The sequence below is a fragment of the Staurois parvus genome, unplaced genomic scaffold (assembly GCF_062004578.1).
Source record: "Staurois parvus isolate SC_StPar_1 unplaced genomic scaffold, SC_StPar_1.0 ptg000673l, whole genome shotgun sequence".
Taxonomy (NCBI): domain Eukaryota; kingdom Metazoa; phylum Chordata; class Amphibia; order Anura; family Ranidae; genus Staurois; species Staurois parvus.
The window spans coordinates 1,012,029-1,038,874 of record NW_028318469.1 but is presented as its reverse complement, the minus strand read 5'-3'; the positions used below and the strand labels follow the sequence as shown (position 1 = coordinate 1,038,874).

General features: G+C 41.6%; 1 protein-coding gene across 1 annotated transcript in view; it reads left to right on the top strand.

Moving 5' to 3' along the window:
• LOC149447689 (telomerase protein component 1-like) overlaps positions 1 to 26,846 on the top strand; it is a 49,798-nt gene that overhangs the window by 3,950 nt on the left and 19,002 nt on the right. Inside the window, exons 2-8 of the mRNA XM_089652192.1 lie at positions 7,249 to 7,413; positions 9,038 to 9,222; positions 13,552 to 13,876; positions 18,286 to 18,398; positions 21,523 to 21,748; positions 21,855 to 21,963; positions 25,300 to 25,436. Coding sequence (XP_089508318.1) covers positions 7,249 to 7,413; positions 9,038 to 9,222; positions 13,552 to 13,876; positions 18,286 to 18,398; positions 21,523 to 21,748; positions 21,855 to 21,963; positions 25,300 to 25,436 — 1,260 coding nt within the window. The remainder of the gene's footprint in view (positions 1 to 7,248; positions 7,414 to 9,037; positions 9,223 to 13,551; positions 13,877 to 18,285; positions 18,399 to 21,522; positions 21,749 to 21,854; positions 21,964 to 25,299; positions 25,437 to 26,846) is intronic.

Genomic DNA, 26,846 nt, shown 5'->3' with positions numbered 1-26,846 from the left:
AACCCATCTCTTGGAAAGGAACAACTCTCCCCTGCAGTGGGGCTATCCCCACACTGCAAGAATGACTGCTTGTTGGGTTCTAGAGGGTGGCAGAAAGCTTTACTTAACCAATCTTCCGCTCCCCCATTAGCCACCGCCATCCTCTCCTCCCTTACACTTCATCAGCAGACTGTCCTCAAGCTCTGTATTGGACTTTCAGATTTCAGAGGACCTGTGACTGCCAGAGCATAGGAGAGAAAAGGACCAATCTTACACCCAGGAGGCAGGCTACGGGTGGTGGAGGGTCAGGTATTATAAGACTTTTTTTTTGGCCCCCTAGACCTAAACAAGTAGTTCATTCTTGTGGAGCAGGTCAGCCCCACAGTAAGGAAACATTTTTTCCCCTGCTATTCAGCTTTAAAAATTGATGCCTACCTTTTTACTGTTAAAGAGTTAGTTAACATAATTTGTGTGGTGCACTTTCTTTAATATACGGGAAACTTTTCATGTCGTGAAAGGGCCTGCCAGTTTTCCTCCAAGGCTAAATGTTCCCAGTTCTCCTCTGTTTCTGAGATGTTTGCTATTGCAATCATGGTCTTTTATATGAAATAAATAATATTTCTAGTCAGTATTGAAATCTTAATATTGAATATCTTAAAGTGGTAACAAACTCTAGAAAGAAAAAAAAGTTTTCCCCTGCAAGACAAAGGCATAATGTGATAGTATGCATCACATATAATGTGAAACTTGCCTTAAAAAGCAGCCCTTCAGCGGCGTGCTGTCACCACTGACAGGGCTTCCATATTCACTTGGTCCTTCTTCTGGGTTCGCAGGCTCTAGCAGCTTGAATGGTTGAGCCGCGATGACGTTACTCCCACGCATGTGTGCAGGAGTCACTTTTTACTGCACACAGCTCCGTTCCTTCAGAGCGCATGCACCGGTGCTGCTGCACAAATAAATATTTCCTAAACGGTGCATGTTTGGGAGATATTTACAGTACCTATAGGTAAGCCTTAATATAGACGTACCTGTAGGTACAAGTACAAAACAAACTTTACTACCACTTTAAGGAAGCCATACGAGGGTAGGATTATATTCACACGTTTGTATGGAAATTTAGAAAGATTGTACATCAGCGCATGGAATAGTATCATCAGTAATCCGACAAATTTATTTAGAAAGCCCTTAAAAATTTTGTTCAAAATCTAATGACCATTTTGAAATGAATTTATTTAAAGGAAACTCTAACCTTGTACGGCTAGCCTTAGATTGCAAGGTTGCAAAACAGCTCATACCACATACTCCCTGGTAGCTTCCTTGGGATTAGATGAAATTGTTTGTTCAGTACAGTACTTTAAAATGGAACTAACTTCTTAAAAACAACTGAGTTTTTTTTGTAGAAGAAACTTTGTATGTCTCTCAGCAGTGCAGTGTTCACTACTGACCCACTTCTGATGAAAATATCTTTGTTACAGCTACTTAGACGTGACAGTTTACACATTCCCATTAGTCCATGCCCTCAAGTTTCCTATCTCACATGAATAAATACACCTACAGTTGCAAGAAAAAGTATGTGAACCCCTTGGGATTACGTGGAGTTTTGCAAGAATTGGGCATAAAATGTGCTCTGAATGTCATCTAAGTCACAACAATAGAAGAACACAGTCTGCTGAACATAATACTACACAAAAATTAGATGTTGCCATGGTTTAATTGCACATAACATGTAAACATTCACAGTGCAGGGAGGAAAAAGTATGTGAAGCCCTAGCTTAATGACTTCTCCCAGAGCTAATTGGAGCCAGGAGTGAGCCAACCTTGACTGCAATCAGTTTCATGATATTGGATGTGTTGCTGACAGCTGTCCTTCCCTTAAAAAACACACACCTGTTTTGGGTTTACTGGTTTCAAGAAGCACTGTGTGATGTGAACCATGCCTTGCAGAAAAGAGCTCTCAGAAGACCTACGATCAAGAATTGTTGACTTGCATGAAGCTGGAAAGGGTTACAAAAGTATCTCCAAAAGCCTTGATGTTCATGTGTCCACGGTAAGACAGACTGTCTACAAATGGAGAAAGTTCAGCACTGTTGCTACTCTCCCTAGACGTGGTCGTCCTGTAAAAATGACTGCAAGAGCACAGTGCAGAATGCTGCATGAGGTAAAGAAGAATCCCAGAGTGTCAGCTAAAGACCTACAGAAATCTCTGGCACATGCTAACATTTTTGTTGACACATCTACAATAAGGAAAACATTAAACAAGAATGGAGTACATGGGAGGACACCACAGAGGAAGCCATTGCTGTCCAAAAAGAATATTGCAGCACGTTTGAAGTTTGCAAAAGAGCACCTGGATGTTCCACAGCACTACTGGCAAAATGTACTGTGGACAGATGAAACCAAGATTGAGTTGTTTGGGAAGAACACACAACACTATGTGTGGAGAAAAAAAGGCACAGCACACCAACATCAAACCTCATCCCCACTGTAAAACATGGCGGAGAGAGCATCATGGTTTGGGGCTGCTTTACTGCCTCAGGGCCTGGACGGATTGTTGTCATTGATGGGAAAATGAATTCCAGAGTTTATCAAGACATTTTGCAGGAAAACGTACGACCATCTGTCCGCCAACTGAAGCTCCGCAGAGGATGGGTGATGCAACAGGACAATGACCCAAAGCATACAAGTAATTCAACAAAACAATGGCTGCAACAGCAGAGAATACGCCTTCTGGAGTGGCCCAGTCAGAGTCCTGACCTCAACCCGATTGAAATGCTGTGGCATGACCTTAAGAGAGCGATTCACACCAGACATCCCAAGAATATTGCTATACTGAAACAGTTTTGTGAAGAGGAGTGGTCCAAAATGACTCCAGATCATTGTGCCGGTCTGATCTGCAACTACAGGAAACGTTTGGTTGAGGTTATTGCTGCCAAAGGAGGGTCAACCAGTTATTAAGTCCAAAGGTTCACATACTTTTTCCTCCCTGCACTGTGAATGTTTACATGTTATGTGCAATTAAACCATGGCAACATCTAATGTTTGTGTAGTATTATGTTCAGCAGACTGTGTTCTTCTATTGTTGTGACTTAGATGACGTTCAGAGCACATTTTATGCCCAATTCATGCAAAACTCCACGTAATCCCAAAGGGTTCACATACTTTTTCTTGCAACTGTACTAGGACTAATTACCTGCCAGCATGTCTATGGAATATGGAAGGAAACTGGGAGTACTCATAGTAGACCCACACATGTGCAGGTAGAACATGCAAACTCCACAGATATAGTGTCATGTCTGAGATTTGAAGTGCTGCAAGATAGAAGTGCTAACTACTGAGACACTATACTGTACACATGGTATCCCATTTAAAAGAGAAGTATGTTTTTCTTTTTTATCAAACCTACCAAGGTGGATGGAGCATCGATCCAATGCTGCATCTATCCCCTGCTGGATCTAAGACTGTAAGTCACCACTGTCTGCTCTGTTCTCCCCCCCCCCTCCCCCTCCCCAGTGCTTACTGGAGCACTGGGCTGTGGAGGGGGCAGGAGCGGCTGGCTCAGAATCTCAGTGGCATGCTGAGAGGTTGAGCCAGGTGCTGGTCCAGACATCTGGGTGGATCCTGACATTAAAGTCAGGATCTTTCCCCAGTCTGGAAAGGCTTAGTGATGTCAGCCAACAACGTACTTTAGCCTGCTGTCAGCTGAAAATGGGTCACAGGAGTGCAGAACGAACTGCACTGCTGTGATCCACAGGAGAAGTACAGCCAAACTAACTTTGGCCGTACTTCTCCTTTAACTACTTGCTGCCAAGGCCAATTTTGAGATTTCTCACATACATGTTAAAATTTGCATTTTTTTGCTAGAAGGTTTCTTAGATCCCTCAATATTATATATTTTCTGAAAGCAAAGGCCCTGGAGAATAAAATGGTGGTTGTTGCCATTTTTTATTTGCGCAGTATTTGCACAGCCATTTATCAAATGCAAATTTTCAGGAAAAATGCATTTTAGTACACACAAAGACAATATAACACCCACATTTTTGGTATAATATAAAAAGATAATTTTCTGCCAAGTGAAAAAACCAGACATGTAAAGATTTAAAATTTTGCACATCTGTGAAATGTCAACAAACTATGGTACCTAAACATCTCCAGAGGTAATGCTTTAAAAGCTATTACTCGTTATCCATTTAGAGTTAAACATGAGTTCTGGCACTAGAAGTTTTGCTCCCACCAGGTAGTGCAATCACCATTTATAGTGGGGCAAAAAAGTATTTAGTCAGCCACCAATTGTACAAGTTCTCCCACTTAAAAAGATGAGAGAGGCCTGTAATTGGCATCATAGGTAGACCTCAACTATGAGAGACAAAATGAGAAAAAAAATCCAATCACATTGGCTGATTTGGAAAGAATTTATTTGCAAATTATGGTGGAAAATAAGTATTTGGTCACCTACAAACAAGCAAGATTTCTGGCTCTCACAGACCTGTACCTTCTTCTTTAAGAGGCTCCTCTGTCCTGCACTCATTACCTGTATCAATGGCACCTGTTTGAACTTGTTATCAGTATAAAAGACACCTGTCCACAACCTCAAACAGTCACACTCCAAACTCCACTATGGTGAAGACCAAAGAGCTGTCGAAGGACACCAGAAACAAAATTGTAGACCTGCACCAGGCTGGGAAGACTGAATCTGCAATAGGCAAGCAGCTTGGTGTGAACAAATCAACTGTGGGAGCAATAATTAGAAAATGGAAGACATACAAGACCACTGATAATCTCCCTCGATCTGGGGCTCCACACAAGATCTCACCCCGTGGGGTCAAAATGATCACAAGAACAGTGAGGAAAAATCTCAGGAACACACAGGGGGACCTAGTGAATGACCTGCAGAGAGCTGGGACCAACGTAACAAAGGCTACCATCAGTAACACACTACGCCGCCAGGGACTCAGATCCTGCAGTGCCAGACGTGTCCCCCTGCTTAAGCCAGTACATGTCCGGGCCCGTCTGAAGTTTGCTAGAGAGCATTTGGATGATCCAGAAGAGGATTGGGAGAATGTTATATAGTCAGATGAAACCAAAATAGAACTGTTTGGTAGAAACACAACTTGTCGTGTTTGGAGGAGAGAGAATGCTGAGTTGCATCCAAAGAACACCATACCTACTGTGAAGCATGGGGGTGGCAACATCATGCTTTGGGGCTGTTTCTCCGCAAAGGGACCAGGACGACTGATCCATGTACAGGACAGAATGAATGGGGCCATGTATCGTGAGATTTTGAGTGCAAACCTCCTTCCATCAGCAAGGGCATTGAAGATGAAACGTGGCTGGGTCTTCCAACATGACAATGATCCCAAACATACCACCCGGGCAACGAAGGAGTGGCTTCGTAAGAAGCATTTCAAGGTCCAGGAGTGGCCTAGCCAGTCTCCAGATCTCAACCCCATAGAAAACCTTTGGAGGGAGTTGAAAGTCCATGTTGCCCAGCGACAGCCCCAAAACATCACTGCTCTAGAGGAGATCTGCATGGAGGAATGGGCCAACATACCAGCAACAGTATGTGCCAACCTTGTGAAAACTTACAGGAAACGTTTGACCTCTGTCATTGCCAACAAAGGATATATAACAAAGTATTGAGATGAACTTTTGATATTGACCAAATACTTATTTTCCACCATAATTTGCAAATAAATTCTTTCCAAATCAGCCAATGTGATTGTCTGGATTTCTTTTCTCATTTTGTCTCTCATAGTTGAGGTCTACCTATGATGCCAATTACAGGCCTCTCTCATCTTTTGAAGTGGGAGAACTTGCACAATTGGTGGCTGACTAAATACTTTTTTGCCCCACTGTACATACACATGCTAGACCTATGTACATGTTCGCACTTGCTTGTTAGCACATGGGGATAAGTGTGTGTAAAATGTGCTGTTTGGGGTGTCTTGATTCCAAGAAGGACGACTAACTCTTACAACAAGGGTTAGGTTTATTTACAAATGGGATAAAACTACATAATATTTACAAAGAAGGAACTTGGGTAATATACACTGGGTAGGAGAAGGCCGGGGAAAGGAAAGAGATCTACAAGCTCCTATACACACATCCTCATTCATTATCCTCTATTCTCTCATGCCAGGGCCCTTTTTTTCCAGACTTGAGACCCACACCCCCAGCTGGGGGTTGGTAATTGCAGTCAGTGATATCTTGAACAAAACGTCATAAAGCTCCTTCCTGTCCCAGGCTTATAATTTCATTCCTGTTCAGATGTCCACATGGTCTTCCAGCTCAGGAGGTAAAGCCCTGTAGGGGGTCCTAGTATTCAGAATGTCCATTCCACTCTTCCCCCTTCAGTAACCACACTGTGCAGATGTGGGGGCTGGGGTCTTACTAGTCAAATATTAATGAACTTCTGTATTTACCTAGCCTGTGTTGAAGTTGGCTAGCTGTGCAAATGTCCATATTTTAGTTCACGCCCAACTGCAATTTTATAAATTTTTAGCAAATATTACAGTATGCTTTAATTTTTTTTTATATTCTTTTATTTAATTTATTTATATGTATTTTTTTCAACACTTTCTAAGATGCTTGCCTGGCCTATACTGGCCAGTAAACAAAGAACTGAAACCAGAAGTTACAAAATTGCTACAGAGGAATGAATTTTCCTCCTTCTTTTCATTCTGCAGCTGGCCTGATCCCTTGCAACTGTCCTAGGCTCACCAATGGCATGGGAAAGCCTGGGAATGGCAGCAGGAGGGGGGCCCCCTTCCATACCCTGTAAAAGTGATCGGGCAGCTTTAGAGCCACTTGGGTCACTTTTACATGAAAGCCGGGCATTGGCTGTAAAAATTGATACCAGGATCATGACTGCAGATTCCACGAATGTAAGGGAAAAAAATTGTTTAATTCAGTGCCAGGTTAGACTGAGAAGCTCAGACCTGAAACCTATATATTTGGTGTTGAACCAGCTGCTCGTAATGGCCACATGAGAGGCAGCTTGGCTACTGTCCACAGGGATAATGTAAATCCAGTAAGAACACTGGAAAGATACATCATCAGTGGCTGCTCAATGGTCGAATAGGCAGAAGATGGCAATGATGGAGGATGGAGTTACATCAGTGAGCATTGATCTATCAGCACTGGAGAAAGGTAAACTCAGATATAAGTCTTCCATAACATACAAGAATGCTGCGCGTACTTGCAATGCATGTAATTGGCCGTAAGTGGATTGTTTTCTTTAACTTTGCTACTTTTTGTTCTTTATGTCGCTAGAGCTCATCCAATCAAATAGCCCACCTGTGGAATGCAATTAATAATTTACCCCCAACTAAGAGGCCATTTGAATTACCAGTGTCTTCTGGATGGATTACAGTTCGAGTGTTTGTATCATCAACATTTGATGATTTTCATTCAGAGAGAGAGGTGCTAGTCAAACAGGTAAGTAATAAGATATTCCACAAAAAAAGCTTCTGAGAAATTGGTTCTTCACCTTCTCCCTTTAAAGGCAGAAATCTTAGCGTTTGCACCCAAATTACCCCTCTGAACTGCTTCATTTCATAAAATTTGTGAATCCGCTGGAAAATGGAAATTTGGCTTGGATGTAGGGTCAGCTTTGAGTTATGTGATATCCTAACTAAAATGTGGTCTGGTTTCCCCTCCCTTTTAATTAGGCCATAAAGGAATCGATAGTATAATACTCTGCACAATACCACCTTTACCAATATTATACACACCCAGAAAGGAAAGTCAAAAACTTTCACCCTTGAAAGTCAACATACATATTACCGAACTTTCCTTTGTGACTAAACTATCCCAATCTAAATAAATACATATAACATACATCAAAATAAAAATAAAAAAATAAATCACAAACTGCTCAATAATAAGTGTCCCAAAAATAAATGTCCCAAATAACGAATGTCCAAAGAATCTCTAAATAATAGTGTCTTTTTCCACCTCCAAACCAAATATTGTCTTCCTTTAGATAATCCAAACGTAACGTTTCCAGATTCTTCGTGTACCTCAAAAATATAAACTTAAGATAGTGTATTACCTTTTACATAAGAAGATAAAGTGCCACAAATCGTGTATCATGCAAACTGCATAACGTGCACTCAAATCACACGTGAAAAAAATAATATATATATATGTATATATCTCAATATAGACACAAACACAAAAAATTCAACCAATACCTCAATAACAATGCACACATTTTTCAGGTACGCGAAGAATCTGGAAACGTTAAGTTTGGATTATCTAAAGAAAGACAATATTTGGTTTGGAGGTGGAAAAAGACACTATTATTTAGAGATTCTTTGGACATTCATTATTTGGGACATTTATTTTAGGGACACTTATTATTGAGCAATTTGTGATTTATTTTTTTATTTTGATGTATGTTATATGTATTTATTTAGATTGGGATAGTTTAGTCACAAAGGAAAGTACGGTAATACATAAAGGAATCGAAATTCAGATGGTTCATCAGGGAGCAGACAAATTTCTTTTCATCTATGGCTGGTCAGGCTGGTTGTACTGAAGTCGATTTATCAATTGACTTCAGTACAACCAGCCTGTTGGGTTTTTTAGTAGGATCACTACAGGCAGCTAAAGCCATTGTATTCTGTCTGCTGGGAAACCTCTTGGTGTCAGACTACAATAACACTGTGGGAGGGATTCAAGTGATTTTCTTTTCTTCAACCCATGGTTGCAGGAAAGAAAATTGCATAATCCATGGCCAGCATTAGTGAGAATATGTAATTTTGCTTACTGTTTTAATCACCCTTTCTGATAGTTTTGTGTATGTAATCCTATCTATACTTACTAATTGTCAAGTACATTTTGATATGCGTGCTCACATTGCAAAATGCATTTTTATGTACAAAGTGGTTTTCATCTCTTTTCTCAGTTGAAGTACATTCAATTATTGCTGATTAGTTCAATAATGCATTTTTTTCACTTCCTTTTAAATGAACCTTAAAAAATGGGAATTAACCTTGCTGCTATCCATTTACCTTTTCTGATCTCAGATGTGCTTTCATTGCTATTATCACTGCAGGTATTCCCAGAGCTCAGGGAATGGTGTGAGGCCCGCAATATGTGCCTTGTTGAATGTGACTTAAGATGGGGGATCCCTAAAGACACTCCCTCAGGAAAGATTTTTGCTACTTGCCTAGGTGAACTGGATCGATGCCACCAGGACACATTTGGAAAGCCACTAATGGTGGTACTTTTAGGTGAACGGTAAATAATTTTTACATTGCTTTTTCAACAGTCATATTTTCAGTTCAAATGTCCTCAAACTGCATCAAGTATCATTTTAACTATTTCATAACGTGGGTATTATGGTATTTATAATGGATCAACTGACGGCCCTCCATGCCTTTTGCTCTATTGGACTAATTTGAAGCTGATAATGCAAGCACAACTCTAATAGAAAACAATGTTGAACTCAGGGTCAGGACAAGGAAGGGGATGGCGGGTAGAAGGAGCACATGCCCTGGGCTCTGTGTTAATATGTTTATGAAGGTGGGTGCACAGGGAGCTTTGGCTGCTGTGTTCTCTGGTGCCTCACTGCAGTGTGACTTCTGTCAGAATTAGCAGGGACCTCCTATGGCTGCTTGATGGTGGATTCTGCTTTCTCCTCCCTCCAAATGCAGCCTGCTGTGGGCAGGATAGAGAGTGGGTAGCTGCTAAGAGCATACCTCCACCTCTGGAGCAGCACCACTGGGGAGTAAGGGTAGACTGTCTCGACTTTATGTGTGACATATGAAATGACCCGATATGGGCAGAAGGAGAAGCTGCCTTTATTCCCAGTGGGCCCTGTACTAAGGAAAAAGGTAGAAAAAGTGCGTGAATAGAAAGAGAGAGGGGAGACAACTTATTTCTGGATCTCCCCTCACCTCCTCAGAACTCCCAAAAGCCCCTTAAACTCCACCCTTTTTTAGAGCCCTTCAGCACCCCTTCTCTCCCCCAGAGCACCCAAAAATCTCCTTAGTTCTATGAACCTCACAGATCCCACCTCCAAGCTACCTCTCCTCTTTCATCTCACTGATATAGATGCCAAAGCAGACCTCCTCATACTGACACCACCGATGCAGGGACATTTTGTCCCCATTGATACAGATGCAACTCTATTCCTCTTAGCAATGCCAGTGATGAAGGGACACATTTCCCTTCCAGAATGCAAGTGTACAATCCAAACGCACACGTTCCTGCGTTAAAAATGGCTGTGTGTATAAGTGGATGCTGCAGCAACCGTCGGCTGGAACCGAACAGAATCAGCAAGGGAGAATGTCACCAGCACACCGAGGATCACCAATATGGGTCCAAAGGCTTTAATGAATGATCACATAGTTACAGCAAGGCAACGTTGTCACATGCCTGATGAAGGGGTCCTGCGAGAGTCCGAAACGTTGTCTTGCTGTAACTATGTGATCGTTCATTAAAACTTTTGGACCCATATTGGTGATCCTCGGTGTGCTGGTGACATTTTCCCTTACATTTCCCTTCCAGTGACATCACCAGCACAGGGACATTTTTTCTTACATTGACATCACCAATGCAGTTACATTTTTCTTTCCAGGAGGAGGAAGGCAGATGGGGAGATTTCAGTTTGCCATTTTTGTTCTGGGTACTTGATGACCTTTTCATGGCACTCATTGTACTAGTTTTCCTCTTCCTTCCCAGGTTTCTGGAGCAGCATGAAACCTGCTGTCAATTATTTTTTTTTACCATTTTATCAATGGACATTTCTCCTCTCCTCTCTGTTTGCTGAGCATTAATAACTCAAACTGCATTTCAATAAACATTTGAGCTATTGTTATGTAGCACCCTCCTAATTAGCTAGGGGGAGCTAGAGTCCTGATTGTTAGAGAGGAGGGCTGAGTAGCAGCCTGGGTGCAATAGTCAGGAGGTCAAATTGTGGTGAGGGCTGAGAGGCTCTACAGGCCAGCCCCGCTAGAATTTCCCCCTGCTTCAGAGCTTTGGAAGAAGGTCTAGAGGCACTGGGTGGATCTGAGGAGTGGCTGGCTTGTACACTTGAGGGATCCTGGCCAATCCCCAACAGAAGGCTAGGCAAGGGGCCAGGACAACCCTTAAAAGTAAGTGAGCCTGCTCAACATCAGGAGAGTTCAAGTGGAAACCAGAGAGGAAGATGTGAGGCTGAAGGCAGGAGCCTGGGAGGGGGCCCAGATGGAGAGAGAGGCCCACCTACAAGCAGCAGAGCTGGAAAGGAAGAAAACTCAGGGCTTCACTGGCCCTAGAGAGAAGACCACCTGTACAGCAGGGAAGGAGCAGCCCAGATAGAATGCCTGGTAGCAGCCACTAACCCATCAGCGATACAGGAGAAGATCTGAGTGAGTACCCCTGTAAACCCTGAGCAGATAGAGGAAGGAGAACTCTGGTGGGAAACCAGATTCGCCACCTGTCTGGGACTGTCCGTTTTTTAACTTCCCCCCCCCGCCATATAAGAAAATGAGGGGCGCAAGGTGGTTCTCTCTTTCTGGGAGGATGTCATATGACGTCCTCCTACTCTAACCACACGTGCATGCCCCTGGGGGCATGCAGCGCAACGATCGGTGGTGCACTGTGTCCCTGGAACACAGAGGAACACAGAGGATCACCGATCAGCGGAGAGAGCCGATGACTTCGGCTCTCTCATGTGATCAGCTGTGTCCAGTCACAGCTGATCGCATGTGAATAAGGAAATGCCAGTTATCAGAATTTCTCTCCTCACGAGCTATTACGCTGACAGCTTGTGAGCAGAGGAGAGCCGGTAATCTGCATTCCTCAGAGGGGACATCTACACTGATCATCAGGGCACTGATGATCAGTGTAGCCCCATCAGTGCCACCTGTCATTGCCCATCAATGCCACCTGTCAGGGCCCATCAGTGCACATCAATGCCACATATCAGTGCCTACCAGTGCACATCAATGTCACATATCAGAAATCTGAGCTGCCTTTCAGTGGCAACTATCAGTGCAGCCTATGAATGCTGCCAATCAGTGCCAGTCAGTGCCGTCTATCAGCGCCAGTCAGTGCCACCTAACAGTTCCAGCTAGTGCCACCTAACAGTGCCGCCTATCAGTGCCATATATGAGTACTGCCTTTCAGTGCCCATCAGTGATGTCTGTGGATGCCCACCAGTGATGCCTGTCAATGTCCATTAGTGCCACCTACCAGTGCCTCCTCATCAGTGCCCATCACAGCCTGTCAGTGCCCATCACAGCAGCCTCATTAGCGCACATCAATGAAGGAGAAAAATTACTAATTTACAAAATTTTATAACAGAAACTAAGAAAAAAACTTTTTTTTTCAAAATTTTCAGTTTTTGGTTTGTTTATCAAAAAATAAAAAAATCCAGTGGTGATTAAATACCACCAAAAGAAAGCTCTATTTGTGTGAAAACAAGGACGAAAATTTCATATGGGTACAGTGTTGCATGACCGCACAATTGTCATTCAAAGTGCTACAGCGCTGAAAATTGACCTGGGCAGGAAGGGGGTGAAAGTGCCCAATAGACAAGTGGTTAAAGCAACAGGCACCAGTTCCTCTGTTCAGGGATATCACCAGATTGCTGGGTGAAGGAAGTGGAGTTCATTTAGGGTCTGGGGTAGTACATTAGGAGACACTGGCTAGCTCTCCAACAGAGACTGTGCTACGTGTGGAGGCTTGTAATCAGTTCCAGGAAGTTTTCCTCAGTTCATCAGTTCCCTTGAGCATCCTGTACACCCCTAACCCTATCCCAGTTCAAATCCCCTAATAAAAATAACAAAACCAAGCTCAAGGTCTAATCTCTGACTCTAGATGCAAGCCTGTGTGAAGATGCATGTTGCCTGGCTGTGCAGGACTATAGGAGGACCTGAAAACTCTTTTGCAAATCCTAAGAGGGTAGTGGTACAGTTAAATTTTTGATAGGTTATGTATTTCGTTATGTACAAGATTCCAAGCAGGACAAGCCCTTTAAAAAATCCTGTTTTTATCAATGAGTTCCCCAAATACATATCAGTTTACCCGTGGTCTGATATAGAATTGTAACCAATCATCTACAGTTCTCCAATGAATAAGTGACCACAGAGAAGCTCTTAATTGTAATTCATACTATTTCATAATCTACACTTTTGTTAAAAACAGAATTATGATTGCTATGTTACCACTGGGGACATTTCCCTCACTTCCTGCCTATTGGAAAGGTGTGAGACACAACTGGAAGTAAGATGAAATCTCCCCACTGATGAAGCAAAAAAAACAAAACTATTCTTGTTCAGGCAATGGGGAAAGGTTAGAATCTCTGTTAGGTCATCATTGCTGTTTGTGTCTCCATTGGGAAGAGTTACTCTTCCTGAGCAGATGACACTTGTCAGAACAAGAAAGAGTCCCCAGAGGGAACATGTAAAGTAACCACACAATAGCTCTAACCCTTTCCTAGCCAATCCAAAGAAAAATAAAAAAAAAAGTTTTGTCTGGAGTTGGAAAAAATTGTGACCCATTTTTGTAGATTTTTTTTCCCTTTGCAACTTATGCCTCTTTTGCTACAAGTTCACTGTTGCTCATCCTCTCCACTTTCAGAGCTGGCTGGATACCTCAAGCAGCTGAAGTTCCCCAAGAGATTTTTGAAGAATATAACTGGGTCAATGGTGTGTCTGTAACAGGAACAGAGATTCTACATGGTGCTTACAGGAACTGTAATCCTAATGCTGCTTTTTGCCTAAGAGATACGTCTTTTTTGTCTCAGCTATCATTACAGGATCTTCCACGATATCAAGACAAGGATCTTCATGCTTTATTCATACAGTCACTCAAGGAACAAGTGTGTTATCGCTTTCCCAAAGAACAAATTCTGAAGTACAAATGCCAAGTGATGGGCACTGATTGCACTACTGGAATGGAGAAGGTAAATAAAAAGAAAATTTATCAAATATATCATATAACCAAAAATAAGGAACATATGAAGGCATTCATGGAACTATTCTTTATTAATTATCAGTATTAACACCATACAAAACTTATCACAAGCGTTTTAGATCAGGGGTGTCCAGCCTTTTGACTTTCCTGGGCCACAGTGGAAGAAGAGGAATTGTCTTGGACCACACATAAAATATACTGACAATAAGGACAGCTGATGATCAGAAAAAAATCGGGTAGATCACAAGCTAGTGATCCCTGATATAATTAATGTACCTATATGAGTGTAGTGCTACCCTCGTGAGGGCTGCTGTAAGATGATGGTCCCCAAAGGTTGCCCTGACCTTGCGAGCCTCCTGACACCTCTGACACCCTGTGTTCAGACATAATGCACAAGAAGTCGTGATTTAAAAGACACCAAATTGCAGTAAACAACTGAGTATTTACTAATGGTTCTTTAGTTGCAGACAGTTAAAGCAAATACTTCTTAAGGCAGTAACCTGATTACTAATCTCAATGTGAAACACAAAGTTACTTGCAGTAGTGAACACAACAGGTCAACAGCAATTCAAATATATTCAAGGAGAGCCTTTGACCTCAGGTATGAAAGGGAGAAGGACCTTTCTACAGTGTCAGACTGCTCCCTTAGAATCCTGATGCCACAGGTACTAAAATATCAACACTCTTTGGGAGAGCTAGATGTATAATACATGTTATAAACAAATTCTAAATAGCGTTCCCCTTTAATATAATCACCGATGTGAGGCACAGAGTCCTTGGCTTGAAGAGTAGTGAAAGAGTGTCTTGAAGAAACGAGAGTTCTGAATATTTGGCTAGCTAAATAGAGCCCAAAGAGACTGCTGTGCAATGGTGACCAGCAATCCCTGATAATGTAGGTAAATGACTCCAGGTAAAGGTGACTGATCTACAATCAGATGTATAGTAACGATGTCTGCATGCAGTGACCCTAGTTAAGAGTGTACACACTGTGGGCTTCAGCCTGCTCACCAATCCTGATGACACTGCGGCTCATGGGATTCAGGATGACCTGGAAGGGCTCCCGCAGAATCTGCAAGCAGCTTAGGGGCATCAGGCCTAGCCCCATGGGACACTGGAACTCTGCTGTAACTGTGATGGTGATGCCAACTCTGGATAGTCACTCTGCCGACAGGCAACTGGGACAGTTGATCTGCTTGTATGTATGTAACTCTCCCACTGAAGATCCTCCACACTGTCTGGACCACGCAGCCTACTAAACTCTCACAAGCAGCCAGGTCTCTCCTCTCAGGTTTAGCCCGTGGTCCCAAGAGAGCACTTCGTCGGGTGTCTGATATATATAAATATATATATATATATCCTATCCCAGCATTCCACTTCCTCTTCCAGCCGGCTGGAACTTGTAGTTCATAACGGTATTGGTCCCTGTGCAAATTCAAACTTCTGAACTACACCTCCCACAATCCTCGGCTCTTTTGTTGGGCCCTCCTCTCTTTCTCTGTGCCTCTGAACAATATTTCACTATTGCAGCTAAACACTAGAGGGAGCGCTAGCTCAGCATAATTCTTATTATAAATGTTTTGCGATGACACAGGTAAGTTAGCCAGCACTGGGCTACATCAGTAATATAACTTCATTTTTTGTAATATTTTTTATTATAAAAGTAAAAGAGGAAAACAAAAAATAGTGCGATATTTGACACTTTTTTTTTTATAAACTAGCACATGAATATCTGGTTTGATGGATATAGTATGAATTCTCAAAGTGCTCATCAGATGTTTTGGTTCTAATTTTGCCCTTCATGTGCTGCATCCTTGAAAAAAGTTGCTCACTTAAAACTGATGACATGAATAAGGCAGGATAGTAAGGAGTGGAATATTATTCTTTAGGAAGATAAAACTTATAAAAGTACAGTAAAGAGACACTGTCAAATGTTTCATCGACCACATGTGTTTGCGCATTTTTGCAAAACATTCCAAAAAAACCCCAACATTTTAAAGTAAGTTTACGATTTTGTGTTGGGCTTCATTCATAGCTGTCTTGGGCTGCATGCGGCCCATAGGCCGCTGGTTGGACACCCCTGGTTTAGATGATGTGAAGGCATGAAGTATGGTTGGACCCAGATGTTGTAGAGTTCCCCTTTAAACTCTAACACTTCCAGCAGCCTGTGTTTGTAGAAGCAAGGTTTTTGGCTCATCTTCCCCCCTCCCTTATCTCCTGTGTATGGGTCTGCAGCTGGTATTTTCTTATCTCTAGTTGCTGGCCAAGGTTATTCTGTAGAGTTTAGGAAGCCTTTTGAGTGTATAGAAAGTAGGAAAGGAATGTATGCCTTGTGATGTAATCATTGGTACATACGCTTGTAAGAAATTTTCTACAACTCACTTAGCAGATGAGGGCACAAGCCATCTGTTGAGTCAAAACAGCGCTGTTTTTAATAAATGAATTGCTTCCTTCAGAAGTCCGAGTCTGGAGTTTTATCTGGTTTTGCGGAAATTACTACTACAAAAGGAGTACACGTGTAACATGTTACACAATTCGACCTAACTAAAACAACAAACTAAGTAAGAGAAAGAAAAGGAGAGAAGAGGTGAACCAAAATCTTCTGACATGATTTATAACAAAGGGTAATGCATGAAAAATGTGTTGGTTCTAGCTACATTCCTTCCACTTGAGACAGACATCATGTTCCTACATGCACTTTAGGCTTGCGTAGCCTTTTGATATCTGCAATAGATGCGGAGACTGCATTTAGTTTATTTTTGATAAGACAGTTCTGTCAGTTTTTAATGGAATTGCACATATTGGAATGGGAAGGGGTATATCTAATTTTATAACCTTTTCTTGGTGGCTTATAGTGTAAAGATTGCATGGTGTGAATGATTAATAATGAATAGTTACCGGAGTGCTTAAACTTTTTTTCTTTGTGGTTCTATTTTGTAACATATTTAGATGTAGCGCAGCATTTCCAATGGAAACAGGATTTTATTATTTTTTAAAACAAGTGGAAGAAAGCAAATATGTTGTGAAATGCTTCTACCATATTGAATATAAATTGTCCTCAGTATAATAAAACAAAAAATATTAACATAGTAAACATATTTTATTAATAAAATTGATATACAGAGACCAGAATTTTGCATAGATCACACTGATTCAGTCCACAACAGATCAAACCTGAATTTTCCTTTTACTGGTCTAGAAAATTAGTCAGGTATTAGGGCATTAAAGTTGTTCACTATTTCACAGATTTGCTTGCACTAGGTGTCATGATTACAAATAAGCTCTGTTGTAATTATTTTCCCTTAAAATAGGCAAAACTTTTTTTTTCATTTTGGATAAGGGAAGGAAGGGTTGTAGCCCCTGCAAGATTTTTTTTTTGTCATCTGTGTCCCATTACGGAGATTTCCCTTCACTTCCTGTCCCATAGCAAAACAGGAAGTGGGGGGAAATCCTTGCAAATTAAGGGTATTCCATGGGGACCCCCAGGTCATCAGAACTAGTGTCCCCATTGGAGGTTCCCTCCCTCATTACTTTTCTTGTGTTTTACTTTCGCTTTCAATGATAATGGTATACACAACACAAATAAAGGGTGAATCTCTCTAATGGGGGTACAGACAGCAATAAAAACTGACCAGGCTTCCAATCCATCTCTACTCCATACAAAACTAAAAAAAAGTTGTACTTTAAAGTGTTACTAAACCCACAACAATAAATCAGACTGTAAATGGAGTAAAGCATGCTTGTTATACTAACTGTGGAATCTAAGGGGTTAATCCTCTGCATTGTGTAAAAAGGATGTTTGATCCTGTCTTCAGATCTTTCCCTTCTTCCACAGTCCCAAATCCATCTGCTGATAGAACAGAGCCTTGGGGGCAAGCTGCACATGCTCTGTTGGGTGTGTATTGCTATAGAGATCTTTTTTTTCTTGGGAGAGTGCATGTGATCAGTACAGGGCCAATCAGCGCTGTCCAGATAGAGGGTCAGGGGTCCTGCAGCCTCATAGGAAAATCATGGGAGAATGAAAACTCCTCCTACAAACTTTAACCAGTGCTCTTCTGGACACTGATAGACATCACAAGATTGCTCTAACTGCTGATGATAAAATGTATTTATCAGTTTATATTTACTGTAATAATTGCATTTCCATGCTCTGTCTACTGTGGGAGACCAGATATATTGAATGCAGGGTCCTCGGTTTAGTAACACTTTAATAAAAGCCTAGTATCCTTTTATTTTGTGCAAAATGTCACAAACACTAACCCTATGAAAATATGACTTTTTGGACCCCACCTACACAATACTCTAAAGGCAGGAACTGGCAACTTAGAATGTGCAACATCTGTGTTACAGGTACAAATGAAATGACAGGTTTCCTTTAATTTGATACGGTTTTGTATGTAGGTAAGATTGGACATTTCTGATGATTTCTCATCCTGGATCCTGCAGTTTCTAAAGACAAAAATTCTTCAGACTTTCTCAGAGCAAATCAGCAGACAGGAAAAGCAGCTTTCTTGGTAAGTAGACCCATAACAATACAATCTGTAGGCAGCCTCCACGTATTTAGTGACTGCTTTGTAACCCTGCCTTCGTAGCAAACTGCAGTGAACATTTTTTCATTATATATTAACAAGCACCTGGTTTCAGGTCGGATGAACGGAAACGTGGAATTTGGAAGTGAAAGCATCACAGCAAATGTTCAGTGCATTATTTCACTGGTGCTGATCTTTGCCGTGCCATCTTAAAATGTAGCTTTTACTAGCAATTTCTATACAATTTCCCACAGTTAAGTTTATCATGGATATATAACCATGAGATTATAATAATTATTGGACTTCTAACAAAATAGTATGATGTAAATATTGGAGTTGGGTTTTTAGTTTCATGTCCATGTTTTTGTTTTATTCTGGCTCTTGGTCTCTCTTTTAGTATAACCTTTCTCCCCTTTTCCCTTTTGGTTCACAAAGTATACCTGCTTGGGAGATAATCTATAACTTTGGGGTTGATTTAGTAATGGCAAATAGACTGTGCACTCTGCAAGTGCAGTTGCTTCAGAGCTTAGTAAATGTGAAGATTCACTTTGCAAAACATATTCAATTACATGCAAGGAAGATCAAAAACAGCATTTTTCCTTGCGCATGTCTAGATGGTGAAAGTCAGCAGATCTTCTCTCCATTTACTAAGCTCTACACTTACAAAGTACACAGTTTATTCTTCTTTAGTAAATTAACCCCATAGTCACTATTGTATGTGCCTCCGGTGGTTGGGGGATGTATTGCCTGTCCCTCATAAGCTTTCATTATGGTGTAAGGTTGAATACCCACTAAATCTTTTCTCATTACTCTTTTTAGAATGGCTGTGTTTAGTGCACTTCGTTATACAATCCTTGCATCTAAATACAACATATTTCAAAAATTAAAAAACAAAACTGGGGCTTTCTAAACAATTCCAAAAGTTCTAGGATCCTCATATACCTTTTGAAAGTTTAATTAATGCTTAATTTACAAAATAAGTTTTTTTGGCATTAATGAGAATGTATGTACCTGGATAGAAAACTGGCTGCAGGAGCGCATGCAGAGGGCGGTGATTTTCTGAATGGTCTGGAGTTGTTAACAGTGTGCCCCCGAGCTCTGTCCTACGACCAATTCTGTTTAACATGTTAATAAGCAATATTGCTGATGCTAAAAAGCTAAGCAGGGCAATAACTTCACAACAAGACACAGCAACTCTATAGCAACTGGGCAGCTATATGACAGATGATGTTTAATATTAAAATGGTAATGTACTTTGGAGCTAAAAATCTGAATGAACGTTACTAGCCTGGGGGTGAGCCTCTGGGGGAATACAGCATGGAAAAAGATCTGGGGGTCCTAGCAGAGGCAAACTGACAACTCATGGGGCCCCGGGCAATAGGGGATCATGGGGCCCCTGTGTCCTTGCCCGAACTCAAAAAAGCCTATGAAAAAGGTACCAGGGGCATCTCATGGGGCCCCCTACTGATCCCGGGCCCTTGGGCAGTGCCCGAGTTTCCAAATGGTCAGTCTGCCCCTGGGTCCTAGTAGATCACAGGCTTAGCAATAGCATGCAATGCCAAGCTGCAGCAAACAAGGCCAGCAAACTATTATCATGCATTAAAAAGGGTATTTATCAAATAAGACTATAATTCTACCACTTTATAAATCTCTGGTTAGGCCAGATCCTGAGTATGCTGTCCAGTTTTGGCTACTGATCCTCAGGTAGGATGTGCTTGTACTGGAGAGAGTCCAGAGAAGGGCAGCAAAATTTAAAAGGGGACTGGAGGATCTCAGTTATGAAGAATGATCACAAACATTAAACATATTCGCTCTGGGGAAGAGATGATCAAGAGGGAATATGATCACAATATACAAACCTTTAAATTAAATGGTGACTCTAGCATTGGGAGGAAATTATTTAACCTAAGGTCTCTAAAGAAGATATGAAGCCACACAATGAAGTTCAATTTTAAACTGTGCTCTTTACCATAAGGCTGGGAAGGATGCGGAATTCCCTTCCACAGTTGGTGATGTCAGTGGGAAGTGAAGATAAATTCAAAACACTTTTAAATGTGTTTCCTAATGAATGCAATGTATAGATATGGAAAATTGTAGTCTCAAACACATACCACACACACTCAGGTTGAATGGATGGACTGGTGTCCATTTATTCAACCTTACCTACTATGTAACTATGTTTTAATAAATTCAAATAAGATTATTACCAATTAGTCATCAATAAAAAATATTGAGGCATTTCACACCTCAGCATACTTAGTCATAAAGCGATATCATTATCAAGGTTCGTATGATTAAATGATAAGTTCACCTTTCCACAAAAAATAATTGCACAATTTTTTGCAGGTAAAAAAATGCATTTATTATTTTTTTTGTGTTAGGAGCCTCTAAAGCAGGGATGTAAGTCCTCCAGCTGTTTGCGAAACTGCAAGTCCCATCATGCCTTTTCCTTTGGGAGTCATGTTTGTACTTGTCAGCCTTGCAATGCCTCATGGGACTTGTAGTTTGGCAATAGCAGGTGGGCCACCAGTTTGACACCCATGCTCTAAAGCATTGCACCAGTGATTAGCAGATAGCTGATACCATGCAGGTCTCCCGCAGACTGTCAATGTATCTGCTTGCTCGTACATCCCTTATAAGCAAGCAGATATGTCTGACATGAAGAATCGATGAACTAACACAGCACACCATAGCGCCATGGTAATTCATTGAGGACAACAAGCTGACAGCAGCTAAGGATGTTGGGACCTGTAGTCCATTCATTCACAGATGACTGTGAATGAATGACGTGGCCATGTGGACAGAGTCCCATTTGGCTGCGCTGTCTTTAAAAAGTGATAGCTAGTATGGGGAACTTCTCCCCATACTTCTGTAATGGGGGGGGGGCAGTGGGCGGTGGCTGCAGGATCAGGAACATGTTACATGTTCCCAAAGGTGAACTTTTCCTTTAAATAGTTACATCAACCAACTGGATAATACTGTTGCATCTCTGAAAAACGCATCTCAAAGACAGATGGCAATAGTGACTTTTAGTCTTTGCAGTCTGTAATTATAAACCCTGATGAGTGGGAAATAATATGTGTAAATTACTTTTAATATGTATTTGCAGGCAGCAGACAGAGTTGGCTCAGCACCAACTATTCCTTCAGCAGAAGCAGCAGTTCTTCTTGGGCCGGGAGTTGGAGCTACAGAACATCGTGGACTTCCTTTACATGGATCCAGCTAGTGCTCCAAACACAAATGAAAATTCTAGTACCTCTCTCTACTGGGTTATTTCACAGCCTGGCATGGGCAAATCTTCTCTTCTAGCTGCCAGTATTGGTAAAATAATGCAGGTGAGCTGTCGTGAAATATTCTGCGTCTGTAAACTATGTGCAAAATTCTGTATGCTGCATTAACACCATGGATTTTACATTTGTTACATTGTGCTTGTTCACACAGAGCCCTGACAACAATGTGTTTTACCATTTTGTCGGCTGCTGTCCTTCTTCTCTTCAACTTTCCAACCTAGTGAGGCGCCTGTGTTGTTACCTTTTGCCAAATGGACCAGGTATGTTGTGTCAATACAATTCAGTAAGCGTTCCATTTCAGGAGATGCCAAACACAAACACCGGAAGGGAATATTTGGTCATTATAAAAGCTGGCTAAATATTTCCATGCTTTATCATCTACAGTATAATATGTACATGCAACATTTTTTAAAAACATTAAAACGCAACCAAACTTTTAGATTAACCATTTGCCTACCGGGCACTTTTACCCCCTTCCTGGCCAGGCTAATTTTCAGCTTTTAGTGCTGTTGCAGTTTGAATGGCAATTCTGCGGTCATGCAACACTGTACCCATATGAAATTTTTATAGCTTTTTTCACACAAATAGAGTTATCTTTTGGTAGTATTTAATCACCACTGGGGTTTTTAGTTTTTGGTAAACAAATGAAAAGAAAACAAAAATTTTTTTTGGGGGGAGGGTGCTTGGGATGTTTGTCTTCTATTATAAAATTTTGCAAACAGGTAGTTTTTCTCCTTCAACGATGAAGCTGCACTGATGGGAAACAATAGGCGGCACTGATAGGCAGCAGTGATGGGTACTGATAGGCTGCATTGATGAGGCGGCACTGGTGGGCATTGATGAGGAGGCACTGATGAGGCTGCACCAATATGCAGCAATGATGGGCACTGATAGGCAGCACTGAAGGGCATTAATAGGCAGCATTGAAGGGCACTGATAGGTGGCACTGACTGGCAGCACTGATTGGCAGCATTGATGGGCACTGGCTGGCCGCACTGCTGGGCACTGGCTTGCCGCACTGATTAGCAGCACTGCTGGGCACTGATTAGAAATGATAGGCAGCACTGAAGGACACTGTTGGGGCTGCACTGATAATAAGGGCACTGATAATCAGTGCAGATGTCTCTTTTCACACTTGCCAGTTATCGGCAGTACTTTCCTCACGCTGTGAAGGCATGAGGAGAGTGCTGCCAATAACCAGGAAGTGTGTTTACATCATGATCAGCTGTGATTGGACACAGCTGATCACGTGGTAAAGAGCCACTGGTATTGGCCCTTTACTGTGACATGTGATAAGCTGTGTCCAAAGGACGCAGTGGTTACAGTGAGTGCCAGGTGTGCACCGCAGTGGGCGCGCGGGACGCGGTTCTAGGAGGACGTCATATGATTAAATCATCTAGATATATTCCAGATGCATAAAAACAATAGGTGCAAAAAGTCTATATCTGCATGGAGTTTGCTTATCATTCCTGTGCATGGGTAGAGGTCTTCTGGGTACTCTGGTTTCCTCCCACACTCTAAAGACACACTGGTAGGTTATTAGCTAATGTGGCGGACCACCTGCTGAACTGAAAACTGCTTTCTCACAGCTGGGACACGGGAACAAGGAATTATAGCTGGGCATTGCACCCAAGAACTAGACAACACTAGCTTAGGTGCAACTGGAACTCCCCTTCATTGAAAATTCACACTGAATTTATACCACACAAAATAGGATAAGAGCTTGATCACATGATCCTAAACAATGCAACCTTTAACCAGTAATATCATCAGTATACTATATCGAACAGTACATCTAACAGTAATCAGTAAGCTAATCAACAGCCAAGCACCTAGACAAGCCAGGGAGCCCACCCCAGACAGTCTGGCACCTCCAATCCTGAATACGCAAAGTACATTAGACATGCTGTCTTTTAGGTGTCTAGCCCCCACCTGTGTAATCTGTCCACTAGAAAAGTCATCACAAGACAAAACTCATACAACTGTCTGAAAAAGTGGAAATAATATATCTTCATAGATTTCTTGAGGGAGATTGTTGATAAATATTTCTGTCCCAAGTGGAGGTGCTTCTCCAACCCAGTCTGCAGGAGGGCCACCATTTTTCCTCTGACCATTAACCTGTACAAGATTAATATTACGCCTTTCCATCCACTCCAGAAGGAAGCATTATTGTCTTTATTCAGAGAATGAATCCAAGCCTCGCTCTCAGCGTTTCTTCACGTTGTTGTCCATCATTACAGAATGATCTGCTCTCTCCATGGGATCAGAGGTTGAACTGCATTTTACCATGCTCTGATTGGGAGAAGCAGACAAAATCCCTGGTCTCCTCCAAGGGCCATAATCACAGGGTAGAAGGCTAGCCCCTAGTCCCCTCCAAAAGCCCTGGTCCCAGTTCAGTCTGTCACAGCTGCTATCTTTAAAATTTATCCTAGTATGATATTCTACTTAGTGTGTGCCCAAGTTGGCTGCTTCACCTTCTATCTACTACAGCAGTATTTGATAAGTGGTTAGATTCCCCAGTAGAAACCGCACAATAGAAATTAGAAAAGCCTGTCACTTGCCAGCATGCCGCAGAGAAGGACCCTTGCTCTCTGTGTGGAAGCACTGGTCTCTCTGCAGAGGTCCAGCACACCCTCCGCTGATTCAAAGATAACATTTTTCAATCTGAAATTAGCTTTGCTGATTGTGGAAAAATAGGTCTGACTCAGCAGGGGGCATGACAGACCTCTGCAGACAATTCACTGCTTTCACACAGAGAGCAATAGTTCCTCTTTGCAGCATGCTAGCAGGGTACAGGCTTTTCTATTCAGGCTGTGGCTGCTTTAAGTCTGTAAGTAACTGTAAGACTTTATGCACTTTTTTAGGCACCTGGGATGTATTTAACTTATTTAAACTAAACGTTTAATTGGGCTTTAACAGAGCTGTGTTTATTTGGGTAAAAAAAAAAATTACTAGTATTTATGTAATAATTCAGCCTTTCTCAACCTTTATAACATGGAGGATCTCTTGAAATAAGTTTTGGGTGTCAAGGAAACCCTGCTAATAATTACTGTAGCTACAGCTCACGCAAAATTGTTCTATATTACAACATATTCAGTAACAATAATGAAAGGAAACAAATAATAATAATTACGTCCAGTAAAATAAAATAGTGTCCTATTACAGAGGTGGTCTGTGGAAAAATGTCCCCTTACAATGGTGGCCAGGGAAGAGCTCCTTTACTTTGGTGAAGGCTCACTTAGATTGATGGTCAGAGGGAGAATGACCAACTTACACTGGTGATCATTGGAAGGAACACCATGACACACTAGTGGCCAGTGGGAAGAATGACCCTTACATTGGTGGTCAGTAAAAATGATTGCCTCCACTTACAGCTTAAAAAGGGTGACTGTAGGTGTCTGTGGTTACTTATCTGAAAGGCAGATATTGTTCATTTCTGAAGGAACCCCTAGCAACCTTTGGAGGAACCCTGGTCAAGAAAGGCTGTAATTATGAATAGTTAAAAAAAGTTACATACAAGTGTAGTATCTATTGTTTATGTAAATGTATACAGTGTAGTATAGTGGAACAATGCTTTTCAATTTGGACTGTTTCAGAGCTCGAGGATATTCTTCTGAAGCTTGGAGAATGCTGGAGAAATGAAGAGATGAAAGCAATCTTGGAACTGGCACTTCAGTCCACTGCCAGACTGGCAAATTCTGTTTCATATTTATTTATTGATGCTGTAAACCAGGTGACATTAATGTTTGGCATTTTATTATTATCCTATCCAAAAATGATATTGTGCTGATTAGGGGAATCACATGCTATCTTCTTTAATTTGCTGTGGATTACATTTGTGGGATTTTCCCACTTGATTTTCACCCTGGTATAGACATCACAAAGCCAAATGGTGCTGTTGAATTTCCCATAATAGGATAAATTCACAAAATCTTAAAGTATATGTAAACCCTCACCTTGCAAAACAACCCATTCAGTTTAAAATAGAAATGAAATGCAAACATTTGTGTATATACCAGGGGCGGACTGACCATTCGAGCACTCGGCACTGCCCGAGGGCCACGGGTCAGTAGGGGGCCCCATGAAATGTCCCTGGTACCTTTTTGAGTGTTCAAGGACACAGGGGCCCCATGATCCACTATTGCCCGGGGGCCCCATGAGTTGTCAGTCCACCCCTGGTATATACAGTATATGTTAAAAAAATTATAAACACTTTTTTTCCTTTTTTTGAGGCTGCATTCACACTTGAGTGTTTTGTAGCTTGCAGCTCGAAACTCGAAGCTCCAAAAACGCTCAAACTTAAAAAATCAATTGTCCTCTATGGTACCTATTCGTGCGATCAGATGTGAACAGGCACCATAGAGAACAATTGGTTTTTTTAAGTTTGAGCTTTTTTAAAGCTTCAAGCTGCAAAACACTCAAGTGTTACATAGTTACATAGTTAGTCTGGCTGAAAAAAAGACAAAAGTCCATCCAGTTCAAACTTTAAAAAAAAAAAAGTTATAGACTTATACCCACAGTTGATCCAGAGGAAGGCAAAAAAAACCAGCAAAGCATGATCCAATTTGCTCCTGCAGGGTAAAAAAATTCCTTCCTGATCCCCTGAGAGGCAATCGGATATTCCCTGGATCAACTTTACCTATAAATGTTAGTGTCCAGCTATATTCTGTGTATCCAAGAAAGAATCCAGTGTGTATCCAAGTGTGAATGCAGCCTTATAAGTGATCCCTCTGTTCTCACGGGATAGAGAGCTGGTGGAGGAGAAACAGCAGGACACCAATCCTCCCAGTGAATGGCTGTGCAGGGGGGTATGCAGGACAAGTCTGATTATTGGAGGAGAGCAGACCGAGTTTCCAGCATAGCTATAGAACTGACCACGGTGTGCTCTCCTGCTTAGTGTGGTCAGATTTCAATAGGAAAGCAGAGGTACTGGCAGGATCACCAGGGATTTCAGTCACAGGAAGCAATACAAAGAGAACAGGATACTTTTTCATAAAAGTACATGATACAGCAGATACAAATCAGGAATTTACATACTCTTTAGTTTGATTACCTTATTTTGTTTGTTTTTATTTACACAATGAAAAATGCAATATAGAGATTGCCACACACATCAGATATGCTTAACGAACACATTACATTT